Source organism: Mesocricetus auratus, unplaced genomic scaffold (genome assembly GCF_017639785.1).
Source record: "Mesocricetus auratus isolate SY011 unplaced genomic scaffold, BCM_Maur_2.0 Super-Scaffold_100026, whole genome shotgun sequence".
Classification (NCBI taxonomy): Eukaryota; Metazoa; Chordata; class Mammalia; order Rodentia; family Cricetidae; genus Mesocricetus; species Mesocricetus auratus.
The window spans coordinates 23,011,679-23,027,984 of record NW_024429207.1 but is presented as its reverse complement, the minus strand read 5'-3'; the positions used below and the strand labels follow the sequence as shown (position 1 = coordinate 23,027,984).

The window sequence follows — 16,306 nt, the reverse complement described above, 5'->3', positions numbered from 1 at the left end:
GGGAAAGTCACAGTCGATAAAAACAAAGTTTATCGTCAGTGAATATGGTGAGAGTAGCAGTTACCAAAAGATAGTTTATCTTCCATCATGACATTTATGAGACTTTTAGCCAAAACTAAATAGGATGGTCAGGTGATCTGATAAAGTGATCCATTTTGAGATCCACAATACACCAACATTCTGAGACACTCCTCCATGGGAAGATGTGCCCCACTTATGTAAATCACTGTTGCCCAAAATGTTCAGGTGAGCCACTGCTCACCTCTTGTATCTGTTGCTTGCTATTACACAACACATGCTAACATCCCTTGATCAGAGGACACGTGAAAAACTAGTGTTATATTCAGAATATGAGCGCCTTCCAAATGCCAAGGGCTTTCCCATGTTATTCTAGGCAAATTTGATTTCACAAGAACATTATGAGGAGGATGTTAGCATTCTCATTTTGTAGTTGTGAAACAGTGACTCAGAATAACTGTCTTGCTTCATAGCAGCTTCATACTCTAACATAACTGTCTTTAAAACATGAGCACTTGTATACAATACTGGCTTAGCAATAGTGGCTTAACACAGATGTTCCCAGAATTAAAAGCCAAGAGATTAAAAGCCTATCTCTCCTGGTCATGTCTCAGCTGCTGTCCTAGCAGGTTTGAGTTCCTGCTTCAGCAGCTTGTCTACCCAACAGATGATGAGCACAGAAATTCAACCTTTGGGGTAGGCAACATCCATACAATGGGTAGAAATAAAGGGGACGGTTTGGCTAATGAGGCACAAGGTAAAAATGCCATCCCTTGAAGAGAGACAATTTCTTTTTGCCTAATATTAAAAACAAATACATCTCATTCTAGCCTTTAATTCAGGAGTAGGTTTAGCTCACCATAGAGAATTAAATGACTCTCTGTTTTGACAAAAAGCATTGCTGTGCATTGACATGAAAAATGTTTCTTCCCCTAAAACAAAAGATTGGTTGAACTTGGCAATAGTTAAAAGTCATTTAGGCTAGCATTTCATTTTGTCATTGTTTAACTGACCCTTCAGCTATCTTTTAGATCATTTTTACTTCTCTGAAATCTAAGAAATTATTAAAAATGTAGTAAAGGTATTTGGGACGTTATGGTCTAGGGCTGTTCCTTCAGTATTTTAGTTAATGAAACACATAAATGAAAATCAGGTTTCTTCAAAAACAAAGTCAGATAATTTAAGAACAGTAATACATTAAATGCTCTATATATCAAAAGTTGAACTACTTTGCCAAAATGTTGCCAATAATAAGTTGAGACCCATGCAGCCTCACAGTTTATGAGAAGATAATTTTATCAAATTTGGTGTTTCAATGAATGGAAACAATTTGGTAGCGGCTCCCAGTACCAAGAGCTACCTTCGCACAGGGCCAAGAACATGGGGACACCTGTGTGAGTGCAGCCCATGGTCCTAAGGATAAGGTGTTGGGGGACCTATGCCGCTGACCTTGACGGACTGTTTTGAAGTTGAAGGTCTGGAAGCCACCTGTCAATGCAGAAGAGTCAATGACATCCACGCCGTAGTCACTGTGACTCCGTCTGTAGAGGGTGACACCAATGACCAGGACTGCAACGGCCACGACGGCTGCACCCAAGCCCGAGTACAAAGCAATGTCGCTGGCATTCTCAATGCCTGAAAGACACAAGAGAAGTCCTAAGTGGCTAACATGGGCTAAGCCATAGAGCCACCCCAGGACATCACATGATATGTTTTTGGAGTCTGGAGCCTACTGCTCAGAACACAGGAAGCTAGCTACAATTTAGACTCTCATTCATATAACAGTCATGTTTCTAAATCCTTTGTATAAATCAGTGCAAGGCTAGTCAAATATCTTAACTGTGTTAAGGTAGCTTACCATGTAATAGACTTGGAAAGAATCAATTTTTGCAAAGAATATAACATTTTTCTAATAAGAATAGACAACTCCTTAACTTAGTTAAAGAAGCCATAGTTTCCTGGAACATGTTTTTATATTATGTTTTTATTTGAGGGAAAACAGACTCATACAAAAGACAAAGAAAAGGGTGGCTTCTCTGATCATATGGGACCCGGGGCACATGCATTTTGGCACAAAGCTGTCTAGGGTAAGATACTAACATGGTCTGTGAGTTAAAGAGAAGAGATCAGAGTTTACAAATATGTCACCTTTGATATACATATTCAGAGTCAGAGCACAGTAATAACCTTGGCTTTGCATATGCAATCATCACGAGAGCAATTTTTATGTGACACAGGAATATCTTGTTGTCAAGGGCTCTTGTGTCTGGCAAACATTTTCTGATACCATCAATGGTAGACTCTAGCACTTCGTTAGGGCACTGTTCTCTCAGAGGGTACATGCTGTTTCTCTCATACCTCTCCTACTCCATCCTATTGAATGCATGGGCAAAGCAAAAATAAAAATGTTAGCTTAACTTTAGGATGTGGAGGTCTCCCCAGCCCCCAGGATATGCTACAGCTGAATTCCCATTCTCTTCCAGATACATATTGGGTGTGGCTCATCCCAGAAGCAGATCGATAATGGTTATTATATCTCAACATAGGAAAAACAAGGTAATTATCTGAAACAAGGTAGTTCTAAAAGAGGCATCATCTGAAAGTGGATGGAAATGGAAGGTGGCAAGAAGTAACTACATAATTAATTTCCCAGCAGATTATGCAGTAAGTACATGTAATGGGTCCAAAATAATTATTCTGTCACCCAGTGTTGGACTGAGGGGATAAAAGAAGCACATCATATATTTACCTTGTAATTGCATAACACTACACATTTCCCATACCCCAAAAATGGTACTTATCAAATGGATAATGCTAGTCACACAAGTATAAAGTGAATTTATTTCCAAAAAAGTTAGTGGGTCATAAAATAAGGTGCTCCCAAATTAAAGAGAGGATGAGGAGATCAAGCGGGACCAAATCAGCAAGAGTGCAGGAAACACTTAAAAATAATGGGTAAATAGGAGGGCAGACACTAGAAGGAGTCAGGTTGAAAGTTCAGAAGTTGCACAGACACATTTAATAAGCAAAGCATGGTGGAGATGTGCCATGCAACAGGGTATGATGCAAAGCTTCTTTCTAATTCCAGGATGGGGGCTGGCAGACTTGCTGCTCTCACCACCCAGACCTGCGGGCACAATGAACCACATCTCCCCTGCAGAATTCTTCTGGAGGAACAATGAGGTATCCACCAACCTGATTATGCTCCCATCCCATTGTTTCCTTGGAGGGAAGAGTGATACTCAGGGCAGAGAGCGCACTGAGCACTGCAGACATATCACACCAGACACAGTGAGAAGACTGTGGATTGAGACCAGTCTGCTCTTTTCCTTCCTTCGAAATTGCTGAGCGATGATACAACCATTGAAAAGGTACTTCTGGGGAGCACACACCTTCTTAGTAAAGAACACATGCAGGGAAGCAGTCTGGCTGTGTACTGAAGGCAGCTGCTTTACCACCGAGCTTGTAAATCAGAGACAAAGGCACTGTTCCAAGCACTGAAACAGGGAGCCAGGAGCCAAGGACCAGGGAGATTACCAAGGAAAAACTGCATGAGTTCAAAATTGAAATCACTAGATATTAGCACAGTGAGACAAAAGAGGGAGGCAAGGGAAAGCTACCTTCCCCTCCCAGATTTCCATTTTGGTCCTTGATATACTAGTAGGCAGAATTAGCATGTTTCCCTCTAGATTAAGGTTAGGGATGTTTCACCATGTTTCCTCTTCCAGGAAAATTTGCAGAACCATCTGACTTAAGTTACAAGAACAAAATATTACATTAAAATATTTCATATGAGTACGGGGAACAGAGAGATGGCTTGAAGCTAAGAATGCCTTTGCGGAAGATCTGCGAGATTAGTTCTCAGCATCCATATAAGACGTCTCCCAATTGCCTAAAACTCCACCTCCAGGATATCTTATCCCCTTTTTTGGCCTCTGTGTACCTTCATTCACAAGCACAAAATAATGCTAAGACACACATGTAAGCATAAATAAAAATAAAAATAAATTCTTAAAAATTCTGACCACTAGGGAGGCAGAGCAGGTGGATCTCTGTGAGTTTGAGGCCAGCCCAGCCTGGTCTACAGAGCAAGTTCCAGGACAAGTTCCAAAAAAATATAGAGAAACCCTGTCTCAAAGAAAAAAATTCTGACCAAAGGGACTTTGGCTAGGTTGGGGAGAAGAGACAGCTAGACTTGCAGGTGACCGTTAGCCCCTGTGAACTCACAACTTTGTCATGAGTGTGCATGGAGTTTATGCACAGTTCACATTTTCTGTTACAGTTATTGTTCAAAAGTCAGATGGTGATAGAATCCTGGTATTTCAGTTTCAATCTTGATACCATATGCAAATACTCTGTGCCACATCTTTTATCTAAGGGTTTTAACCCAAAATCCTTAACCACAGCCCAAACATTTCTAAATTTGAATGTCCATATTTCTTCTTCCTTTTCTTCACTGCTATTTTCTTTTTTTAAAGTCTACCTGCTTGTGCTGTACATTATTTTTTCCCATATGGTACTTCTTCCTAACATTTCTAAGAACATAGAGTGACTTTCCCTATAGAGTTCTGGGTAGCTAATAGAGATTTTCTTTTTGTGTTTAGCGCTGAGCTCACAAGGACCAAAGGGTTAGTTCCACACTTTCTATGCTGGCTTCCCAGCAGAAAGGATAAGTTATATGCATGTGTATGATTGTCTGTGGTACAGCTACACTCCCAAGGTAACATGCAGAATAACCATATGCAATTATATTTAGCCAAGTGGCTGCTCATGCAGAGGGCATTGGCTTGGCTAAGGGGAAGTGGCTATTCCTGTGAGGGGAGCTGTGGGGATACATAACTGCAGAGCATATCACAGTCACTTCCCAGGACCTGTAGATGCCTCCACATCCACTTCCTGTGTCTGTCCTCCTGGCCTCTCACTACACTGTCACCCTCCATTCAACTGTACTTGACTGACCTATCAGGTAGGTACTGCTAACAGAAGGCTCTGCATAGTGGTCAGTGTAATATACATGCCTCCACCAGTATCTGCCTATCTTTATCTACCCACTAGCCAAGTGCCAGCTTAAGGTCCCCCTCTCTGGGGTGACTCTGTCCTGAGTGGCTCAGTCAATTGTGGTTGACTATGAGCTTTAGAACGTACAGAGCTTGTGGTTCCCAAAATGCATCTTGGACTGTACTTTTTATTGATAACTATTTGGATGATAGTTGGGTTACCCTTCCTAACTGCTTTCAACTCCTCACAAGCAGTACAATCTCTATAATTTCCCACGGAACCTTGCTAATCACTGTGACTGTGCACAACTATTTATTGCTTGTTTGCCTGGTCTCAATCTAAAGGAGACCATAGTAAGGAAACCAGAGTCTTTGGGTGATATTTAGAATCTCTTCTTCAAGAATTCCCTTTCTTATGGGCAGTGGTGGTGCATGCCTTTAATCCCAGCAGTTAGGAGGCAACGGCAGGTGAATATCTGTGAGTTTGAGGCCAGTCTGGTCTACAGAGCTAGTTCCAGGACAGCCAGGACTGCTACACAGTGAAAGCCTGCCTGGTATCAACAAAAACAAAACAAAACAACAACAAAAAGAATTCCCTCTCCATTTGTACATGTGTGTTTATAACTATTGACCTTCTCATAGACACAGAATTGCTGAGTTGTTGGCTCAAAGAGCTACTCTGCCTTTGTAGGCCCAGGATGGAGGTGCCTTTCTATTTATTTCATAAGCAAGGCTTTGCATACCATCCATACCATCCTGTTACTGTTCTCTTCATCCCTACTTTACTAAATCACAAAAGCTTTAGGAAGAGCATGGAAGGCTCCAGCATATCTGAGTGAGAGAAAAATAGTTAAGTATAATCTTCAGCTATAGACAGAACAACAACCAACCAAAACACCTGACTGAGAAACCTGTTGCTTCCAAATTGTGAAGAAAGCATGGAGGTATGTATGAATGCATTGAAAAGCACCCACATAGGAATATCCAAAGAGAAATAGGGAGTGGGCAATAGGTCCTTGGAAAGGAAAAGACAGCATTCACTTCTTGGTGATGGAATGCATAAGGGGTTGTTCCAAGAAGAGACTAGACCCACAGAAGGCACTCAATGAGCATACATTTAGTAGTAAGCTAATATTCAAACTCTCTTGCCATCTCTAACAGGAATGGAAAGGGAGGATGTGAACTTTTATTAAAGCAATCAGGAGTCTGGTTGGATACAAAAATGACCTTTCCTACAATGAGGGTTGTTAAAAATAATCTATATTTCTGAGGCAGATTGTGAAATCTCCTTTCAGGAAGTCTGTTAAAAACCAAGCAGAACTCTGTAACAGCCTATAATTGTTGTTTTTTTTAAATTTTCATTTATCAGAGTTGGCTTGTGGAATAACTGATTTTCAAAGCCCCTTCTTAGAAACAAACTTGATAGCTTTATAATTGACAGCCCTCTCTAGTTATCTGTAGTAACCAATGTCCTGATGACTCAAGCCAGGGCTGTTTATTTATCTGTCCTATGTGTCAGTATTCCGGCATCTGTACTGGTCTGCCCATGGGGTTCCCACAGGATATGTACTCAGTTGCATCCACTAAGTTTACCACCTGTACATATTTACTATGTCCCCTTTTAAAAGGCCTAGATAATCTATCGAGCCTTGGGTAGTAGATCAGTATTTATCCCGGGTATACAAATGGACTTTGGGCTCCCATCCAACAATGAGAGATGCACTCTCACCCTGAACTCTTGGGGGGAGGGTCTAGGCCCTACCCTGGATGAAATGATAAACTATGGACACCCCCATGGAGGGCCTCACCCTCCCTGGGGAAATGAGGGGATATTGAGGGGTTGGTGGGAGGGCATGGGAGGAGGGGAGGGAAATGGAGAGGGACCTGGAATTGACATATGAAGCAACCTTGTTTCTAATTTAAATTTAAAAATTATATATATAAAGGGCCCTCCCTACCTCCCATCCTTCTCTCTCTCTTTCTCTCTCTGTCTGTTCTCCATCTCTCTCCCTCTCTTTCCTCTCTCCTCTCTCCTGTTGTTCCTGTCTTTAGAGGCTGGTCTCCCCTGCTTCTCTTTCCCCTTTCATGATCTCTTTCCCTAATAAAAAAAAAACTCTCTGCTTGAACCCTGTCACATGGTGTCTCTCTCGCATGCTGCTTTTCTTAAATTACAACACCATGTTTCCCAGTTCTAATGTGAAATGCATATTAATTTTTCTTGCTAATGGAACATTAACTCAATTCACATGTTACAAATTGAACGTACATCATATTTAGTATATATCAGACTGGAACCTATCCTTAGGACTCCAGCTACAAAGGCTTGACATAGGAGCATGGTGAGTACCTTTCTAATCAGGCTATTCTGCTTCATCGCTGAGCGGGTGGGTGTCCTGGGGGTAACCACTACTACCATTGTAGAAAATCAGGTAAACAAACTTGAATTGCTAATGTAAGCTAATGTAAGCAGTAGTGCATTGCTAAGCAATCCACCTTAAGAAAATACACAGAAAGGGAAGTCAGGGAGAAGCAAAACAAATGGAAGCCACAAGAGCCAACTACTGAGCCAGAATCCCACAGAAAGTCAACCAAGCGCCACCCCAGGAAGCAGCTTTAGCACAGCCAGTGCTGCTGGCACACGAACTTTACTAAAATATTTCACAAGTTCCTGGTAGGGTTGTTTATCCTGCTGTTACCAAGAAGCAATAAGAGTTTCCTTTAACTTGCCAGAAAATAGCTTTGAAATTGGTCAGCTATGGTCAACCATGGTAATCGATGTCAGTTCTACTTGCAATCCTCAGCAACTCTTGACTTAACTGCCAATCAATTTCTCCACTTTTTGAGTTTTTCACCTTTGAAAACCTCATTCTTGTTATCGTAGCTGCTGGTTTTCGTTGTAACTAATGGCAATAGCCAAGTCTCAAACAGTGCTCAGGGTATACCGGGTATCATTCTAGCATTTTATACCTCGTATTAACTCCAATGACATTGTGCAAATGTCCTCACTTAGGTGTATAAAAAAGGGCAAGAAGATGAAGACCTGCTTGCTCCAAGCCTCGTGATCAGTGAGTGGCAGAGTTGAGAATGAGTCCTCCGTGGTTTGCCACCAATGTCATTCTTTTGGACATGTCCTCCACCAGCTCACTTCTGTCCTAATCACTCTCCCTGACTACCTCTAGATGGAAGGAGCTACTCAGAAACCAGCACTGACCCTGTGCTCAGATCTCTGAAGGCTGCAGATAAGATTTCAGTCTCATTGTGAACAAAAAAATCTGAGATAGAGATTTTATTCCCTACTGTACACATGGGCTTAGGGGACCAGTGCCTTCCTTTCCTGTGACAGCAAAGCCAAGGTCTGATCATACAGCCACCTTCAGTCCCTAACTGCTAACCCTGATTACTGTGTTCCTTCTTCACATCTCTTATCTTTTATACTGGTACCCAAGTTATTCTGCCCTGCTAGATTAAAGGAGGTCGTAACGTTGGTAGCTGTCATCAGAAATCAGATTCTATGCAAACTCCCCAGGGTTTTCCTTGCAGCTCAGACATCATGTCACTCATGCCTCATTGCCAAATAGCATCATCATCACAACAGTCACTCGGGGTAGCCTTTCCCTTTCTCCAAGACCCCTAATTCTCACTTATTGTTCTTGTCGTTGACAACACAGAGACCATCTTATATGAACTCCTGTATGCTTCAAAACAGCTCTGTTTGGATATTTGGTTTCTTTATCCCTTCCTTGTTCCCTATGTCAGGCCTGCTCTGACTTAGTCCCTTCCTACCTCCACAGAGACATAGCCTCATGTTTACTCCTTTAGCCTTGTGTCTTCCTGGCCTTTCCTGATAGTGGCATCGTGTCCCCTACTGTGGTGTAGTCTAGTTCCTCTTTGCATACCTCTTCTTCCCTTCGCTTCGATCAGCTTGTCAGGGACACTTTCTGTCCTTGCTTCTCCTGGGTTCCTAGCTCTTTATTTGAAAGACTTCTAGAATTTTAAAACATTGGCATCTATTAATACACTCTTCATGATGTCACTGACCAATTATTTCTAGTCACCTTTTTTTTTAAACTAGAAACAGTACGTGTGCAAACTAGAAAAAAGACTTAGGAGTATAAAAATTTACACTATGCCAGGGAAATATTTTTCCTCCAGTTACTTCTCTTTAACTAATCATGGTACCTCATGATTCCTTTCAGGGAAAAGACTGCAGATGTCCACCATTCACTTGCCTTTCGTATTCTATACCCTAAAGTCTCCATGTGATATATCCTCATGTGTGTATCATAGTTTTTCAAAATGTAAGGTATCAAGCCCACAGCTCCTTATCAGAATTCACTGCCTTCCTTTATCACAATTGCCTCGTTGATAGGCAGGCTGTGTGATAACTTTTGCAACCAAGTCCCTCTGCCTTATCATGTCACTTCTTCCACCCTTTCATGTCTGTCCCCACCCAAAGCCCTGTTCCTCATCAGCAGTGAGGGTCTCTGCCCTTACCATGGCTCTGCAGTGAGACAAAGCCATCTAAGGCCCCTTACAGAGCATGCCACCCCCCTTCAGCTTGACTCCCCTGCTTTTCTTACCTGCTCCTCAGTTGCTGTTTGTTAAAGTACCTATATTCTCTGAGTCGTAAGCACAGGCTGTAAAGTTCCATTATTGCTCCCCCTTTCCCTTTTCAGTCTCTCTAATTGGACAATGACTTACAACCAGACAGTGCCAACTACTCCCTGGTCCTGCCCAGTCTCAGACAAACATCTGTCACTCTTCTCTGAAGGCCTACACCCATGTCTTCTTCCTGTTTGCTGGACACAGTTACCTTCACTGTGTATTGATCTCTCACATTTGTCATCTGATTAAAGGATTTGTCATTATCATTTCCTTGGACACTTTTCTTCTCATGAATTCTGTTTTTCCAGTAATGACACCAGCAGTGACCAGTCTTAAGTTATAAAAATCATCTTTGATGTTGTTTTGGCTCACTCGCTTTCTTCTCACGCATTCCCTTCCTCACGCATGTCTCTGTGATTCTGTAATGTCTGCTATTACTTATTTTCAATGAAAGACATTTCTTCTAATGCCCACATTTCACAACTCTGGTACTCCCTATCCCTGTCCTAGTCATTGATCACATGGAAATATAAAGTGCTCTTCTGGCATCATCACGCACAGACCTTCCAATTGCTGGCTTCTATGTGTCAAGTCTATTCCCAGGTGGATGCCTTGTAGTGTTCTGCCCCAACCGATATAGCAACTACTTTCTCCTCCTTCTCATCCACACACACCATACTCTCACCAAATCTCTAGAGTGTCTCCTCGCACTTTTCACTCTTAAAGAAAGATCTTATTTTATAATGAATGCATGCTTCAATCCTACCTCGTCTTCTGAGACTGGCAATAAAAGCTATATAATTTATGAACCATTTAGGCATGTGTCAGTTTTCTTTTTAGTATGGATGCTAGATGTAATGAATAAAAATATAGAACTATCTGGGAGTACTGGTGCATGTCTTTAATTCTAGCATCCAGGAGGCACCTAGATGCATCTCTGTGAGTTTAAGGACAGCCTGCTCTACGTAGTAAGTTCTAGGCCAAACGGGACTATAACTTTTAGACCCTGCCTCAAAAAAATATAAGAGTAATCTAAATTTTCAGCTCAATAATTAGCAATATCAACCTAAGTATTTTCCATGTAGTATTTATCTCCAATTTAGTTACCCTAGAAATTTTTTATTAGGTGTTATTACAAAATTCAAATTTAAGTAAAGGGTCCTGTATTTTAACTGACAATTCTATCTTTGAACTGCAAAAGTATTGCACTTTTACTAATGGGAGAGACACAAGGTAAAAGAGCTAAAGAATGGGATTTGAACTTTAGCCTTTGAGAAAATTTCTTCACCTTGGCTACTTTATTCTTCTGACCATTGAAGATGTGAAATCTACAAATTTCAGTGCACTGGGGAGAGACTGATTGTGGATTTACAGTTTCAGTGCGTATGCTGGGACTACACTGATCCTAAAGAACACACCAGTCTACCACCTGCTCTTTGTGTCTTTGTTTGGTTCTGGGGCATTTAATGAACAAATCCCATCATTTCCATTAAGGATTGAGCCAGTGAAATCATTGAAAATGGTAGTAAGAAAAAGCATGCACTTTGCCAGAAATCAGACAGTAAAAAAAGAGAAGAAAATGCTTGGAAAATCACCAATGTTGTCCACATATATGTGCCGAGTTGATTTAGAGGAAGAATGATCGTGAAGGACAAAGAAAATCATGCCATTTGTGGAAAGTGCTGTACTTATGTAATTGAAAATAATCAGCATGGGATGAAGAAAAATGATGGACAAATAAGGGAGAAAATGTTTTAGAGCGTAGCTGGAAGAATAGTACCAATGCTACTAGCCTTATGTTAGCTTACAAGGGCCTAGAAATTTGTTAGGATTTAAAGGAATGTGCCAAAGACAATTCTGCTAGTTGAAAATGTTATTCATGTCTATAGCCCAAGGCAGAATGACCAAGTATTGAGCCTAAAGGATATTTGAAGAAACCTTATGTAAATCCACTAGTGTGTAAGATAATTAAAATACTATGGATGTGTGTGTGTGCAATAAAGTCCCCTGCTGGAGTGTGCTGCTCAGTGACAGGATACCTCCCTACTTGTTATTGGCCAGGAAGACTCCATGGACACCCAAAATAACATAAACTACAGCTATTGCTCTTGCTTGCACACTATAACTACATAGTAAAACCCTATTGCTGAAGACACCATTTACTTTGGATGCAGACTATAAAGAAATTAGCCTTGATTGACTAGGAAACTTTCTCTGTGATCACTCACTTATATAGTTCCAGAAGGTTCTGTGTAAGCTGTTGTAGGGAAAGAAAAAAAAATCAATGGTCTTATCCAGAATTAACCCTTGCCTCCCAGGCAAGATAGGCCCAGTGGTATAACCATGGCATAATGGTTATGAAGGTAAACAACTGCTTTCCAATTGGATAAGAGGTCTACATGAAGGGAGGGATTTTGGGCTTGTTACCATAAACCTGGTTAAAAGCTCATGATTGGGAGAGTCCTAGGCCCTAGGAGGGAACCTATTATTGTTGTTTTGGTAAATGATCATGCTGTCAACTTCCTTCTAAATATTTATGCTTGCAACCATTAGATTTGTGTTGCTCTCAACTACAATCAGGGAAACGTTTTATTTTTATTTTTTTTGTAGTGTGTTGCCATCAATACCAAGACTCATAACACTTGAAACTGCCAAGCTGTTGATGAACAATATACATCAATCTCCCCCTATGCAAGGCTCAAGAACATGACTGAAGAAAGACTAGAAAAAATTTAAGAGCTGGCAGACAGCAGGGAGAGCTGTGAAATTCTGGCTTCTGGGTATGAGGTGAATTTTGCATATATCAACTCACAGCAGCTGTGGTTACCTGCACGAGATCTGCCTAAGAGCAGACTAGTCAAAATGCCAGTATGGGTTGGGGAGGCCCCATACTCAGTGGAAGAGCTACTGCATTTGATGGTAGCTGAGTGAATGAAAGTCATTCCCATTTTAGGATGTGGCTGCTGTTAGGTTGCCCACAACCCAATGGGTTGTCCCATACCCATGAGCATATGGGCAGAACTCATTGGCATAGATATGATCAAGATATACTGTATAGATATATGAAAATTTCAATGAGCAAATAAAAATATATTTTAAAGTAAAAAATATATCACAATTTAAAAAGAAAATCTTGGGAGGCTTGGATACAAACATCAACAATTAAAAAAATATATATCAGTTTAAATAGAAATCTGGGGTGGATTGAACACAAACAACAACAGCAACCAGAATGAAACATAAAGTATATTTTAAACACCAGATATAGAATGGCATGTAGGACAGCATTAAGGTAATGAAAATACAGTAGAAAGAGGGGAATAGTTCAATTCTGCATAATAGGAGCAACTAACCCAGACATTGTGGCAGGGGGATTACAGGTCTTGCAGAAGTAAATGGTTAGGCTGAAAATTAAGGGAAGACTAATTAAGCACATTAAGAGTTAGGTGGAAGGAAAGTTCTTAGGTAAGAATGACAGAAATATAAGGCACCAATAAGCCCAAATGCCAATGGTTATTCGTGCTTTACTGTGGTGAAGGGTAGGGCCATGCTGTGAAGCAGGAAACTAAAAAGCAGATTGTTATTGGTCAAAAGAAGCTTCTGGGCTTCAGGGATTGCTAGTGAGCTCCTGAAGAGGCTTTAACAGGCAGGAGATCTGCTGAGAACATAAGCGCCGAAAAGCTCAGCCAAGCTGACTTAGGGAAACATTAAGTTAAGGAAGATGACTGAACATCTCTGCTAGGAAGACACCTTGACTTTGTCACCCACAATTATTTTTTATTATTTGGGGTCTTATAAGGCCATTTTCATGCAGATATACAGTATATTTTGAACTTATCTCCCTCATACCCCACTTCTGTCCCCTCTTACTACTTGTTCCCTTTGTCTCTCAGACAGTTTTGCCTCTACTTTCCTGTCTTCAGAATATATATGCTTTTATGCATGTATACTGCCCAGAACTCTGGGAGCATTTCTTTTCCTTTTGATCTTCTCTTTCTACTACGGTGACTCTGACCTCCCTTACATCTAAGTATTGCTGCCCTCCCAGGCCTGATCCTCAGCTCTTCTTTATTCAAATTCTAAAAGCATTGACCTCAACCTACCTGCTGGCTTTAAATATCATTTTGCCACTGACGAGTCCCAAACATGCATGACCAGCCAGGACATTTCTCTGCCCTCTAGGTATTCATGAGTATTTAGCATCCTAGTCCACTCTCCATTTTGCACTTAATAGGACTCTCAAGCTCAAGCCTGAGCTCTCCTTTCAAAATTACTCATCAAATTTTCTCAATATTAGTAATGGCAACCCTATCCTTCCTATGCATAGTCTCAAATTTGGAATTGCCCAAAACATCTTTCTTTTTTCATACCAGTCTATCATAAAACCCTTGGGTTCAAAATACAACTTTCTTTTTCAAATGTTGTTATTGTCCATCCAGCCTAGGCGTGATCATCTTGAACTTAGATTATTCTAACAGTGTAACTATAATAAAGATTACTATTGTAATAGATATTCTTGCTTCTGCTCTGGTTCCCTATGGGTTTACGCTTGCAGTGCATCTTTGAAAATATTAGGCCACATCTCTCTGCAGAATCAAAACCCTCCATGGTCCATGGCTTTCCAAGTCAATGGCATTATGATGGCCTATGATGTAATGGAGTTTCCCACTCTCACCTCACTTCTGTGGCCTTAACTAACACTACTACACCCTTCTTGTAACTTTATTGTGTATAGCATTGCCTTTGTATGTCTCCCCAAGAGCCTGTAAGCAAGTTCTCACCTCAGAGCCTTCACCTTCTGTTGGTCCACTGATGTGAGTGCTTACCCCCAGGGGCCCCAGACCTGTGCTGCTGACTTGATTACTCAGTCTTTCCTGAAATGCAACTTAGTGTTCTTTCTCTGAATACTTTTTTCAAAAAGCAACCTTCCCTCCAAGCCTGCCCCAGGTCCTCACCCTACTTTATTTCTCTTCATAACAGGCCACATCATTGCCAAGCACTTGGTACATTTTCTGCCACTCATATTTATTCCATCTCTCTTCACTGAACTGTGAACTTTATGAAGCCTATAATGTGTTGTGCTTAGGGCACATTGTCCACTCATATCTTAGCACATAGTGAGGACTCCTAAGGGACTGTTGCATGAGCGGATGGGAATGGCCGCGTAGAGATGGAGGGGAGCCAGTGAACGAGAGATTTGTCACAGCACAGAAAAAGCAAACAGCAATGATTTGTTGGATATAGAGAAGAAAACAGGTGGTGAGCAAGACAGAGCCTAAGTTTCTGACACAGATCACTGACTTGCTGGTCAACTGTTTACTAAAACAGAGAAGATAACAGGAGGGATGGACGAAAGACGGGGAAGAGAAGGATAAATTGAATTTTGAAGTTGGAATTAAGGTTCCTTGGAGATACTCAACTAAAAATGTCTCCGAGGCAGCTGGAACCATTCATTTCATTCATGGAAAACATTCAGTTCTCCCTCCTCTGCCTCCCTCCCTCCCTCCCTCCCCCCCCCCTCTCTCTCTCAGGATTCACTTATTTTTATTTTACCTGTGTGTTTCCTTGCGCATATATGTCTGTATTCCATATGTATGCAGTGCCTGCAGAGGCCACAAGATGGCCTTAGATGCCTGGGAATGGGAGTAACAGGTGGTTGTGAGCTGCCATGTGGATGCTGGGAACTGAACCTGTGTCCTCTGGAAGAGTAGTCAGTGCTCTTAACCCCTGAGTTATATCTCCAGGCCTGTAAGTACTCACTTATATAAAGACAGAATAGCTGTGTAGAAGGGCACTGGAGAGAGATCGGAGCACAGAACCATTTTCTGGGTAATGCTGCAGCCTGTCAGTGTACTTGTGTGGCAAAATCCCTGATCCAGCAACCCCCTCAAGAGTTTCTAGTCATTCAGAAAACCCCATTCCCCAAACCTCCAAGAAGTCTCATTGTGAGAATGCAACCATTTTCAGTTTGACTCTGGGGGTTCATGCTTGCCATTCAGAACCTACTATATTTTACTGCACCTCCTGACATTGTTACACAACATTTATTGAAAGCACATTTGATGGTAATGAAGTTTCTATTAACTATGATTAAATCTCATAAAGCACCTGAAGATAATTTAAGATGTGCAGAAGCAGAAAATGAAACATTCGGTTTAGTACATTAGGAAACGTAATTGATTAAATTATCTCATTTACAATAAGTGCTTTCATGAGCTATGCAGTGCGCATATTTTCCCCAGTTTGTCATTATGATTTGCCAACACATATCTTAAGACTTCACTTTCTTTTTGTACCTCCCTGCAACTCAAAGCTAGCTCCTTTGCATGTCTGTTTTAGAGAACTGTGTAGAAAACTCACTCTGATGTAGTCTACCCACCAGGACTTGTGGAAGATGATGTGTACCGCTATATATAGGAACAGGTTGTTTCTCAATTATCTTCATAATTGACTTTGATTTTGCATCAGTGATGATTCATGTAGTCTTAAACCCAGCCCCACTTTCAGTGAACGAGTAGCCTGAATTTGTGTAATGCACTTCTAACCATGCAGCTCACAGAACCCTGACGGGATTCCTCTGGGAGCTTTTTGCAATCACATTGATTCTGGTACGGTTTTATTTTTAGGGAAATCACAAATTAAAACAGCTTAAGCGATTCTGCTGCAGTATCCAGCAATTAAGCATG

General features: G+C 41.1%; 1 protein-coding gene across 9 annotated transcripts in view; it reads right to left on the bottom strand.

The window, feature by feature from the left end:
* The window catches only part of Unc5d (unc-5 netrin receptor D), a 519,921-nt gene that overhangs the window by 69,185 nt on the left and 434,430 nt on the right, over positions 1-16,306 (bottom strand). For 4 of the 9 annotated variants that reach the window (XM_005066592.4, XM_013110829.3, XM_013110831.3 and 1 more), the window contains one exon: positions 1,468-1,653. In XM_005066592.4, the coding sequence (XP_005066649.1) occupies positions 1,468-1,653 (186 nt within the window). Of the gene's footprint in view, positions 1-1,467; positions 1,654-2,376; positions 2,392-16,306 lie in introns of all 9 variants that reach the window. The other 5 variants (XM_005066591.4, XM_013110830.3, XM_005066593.4 and 2 more) reach the window with 3 other exon arrangements.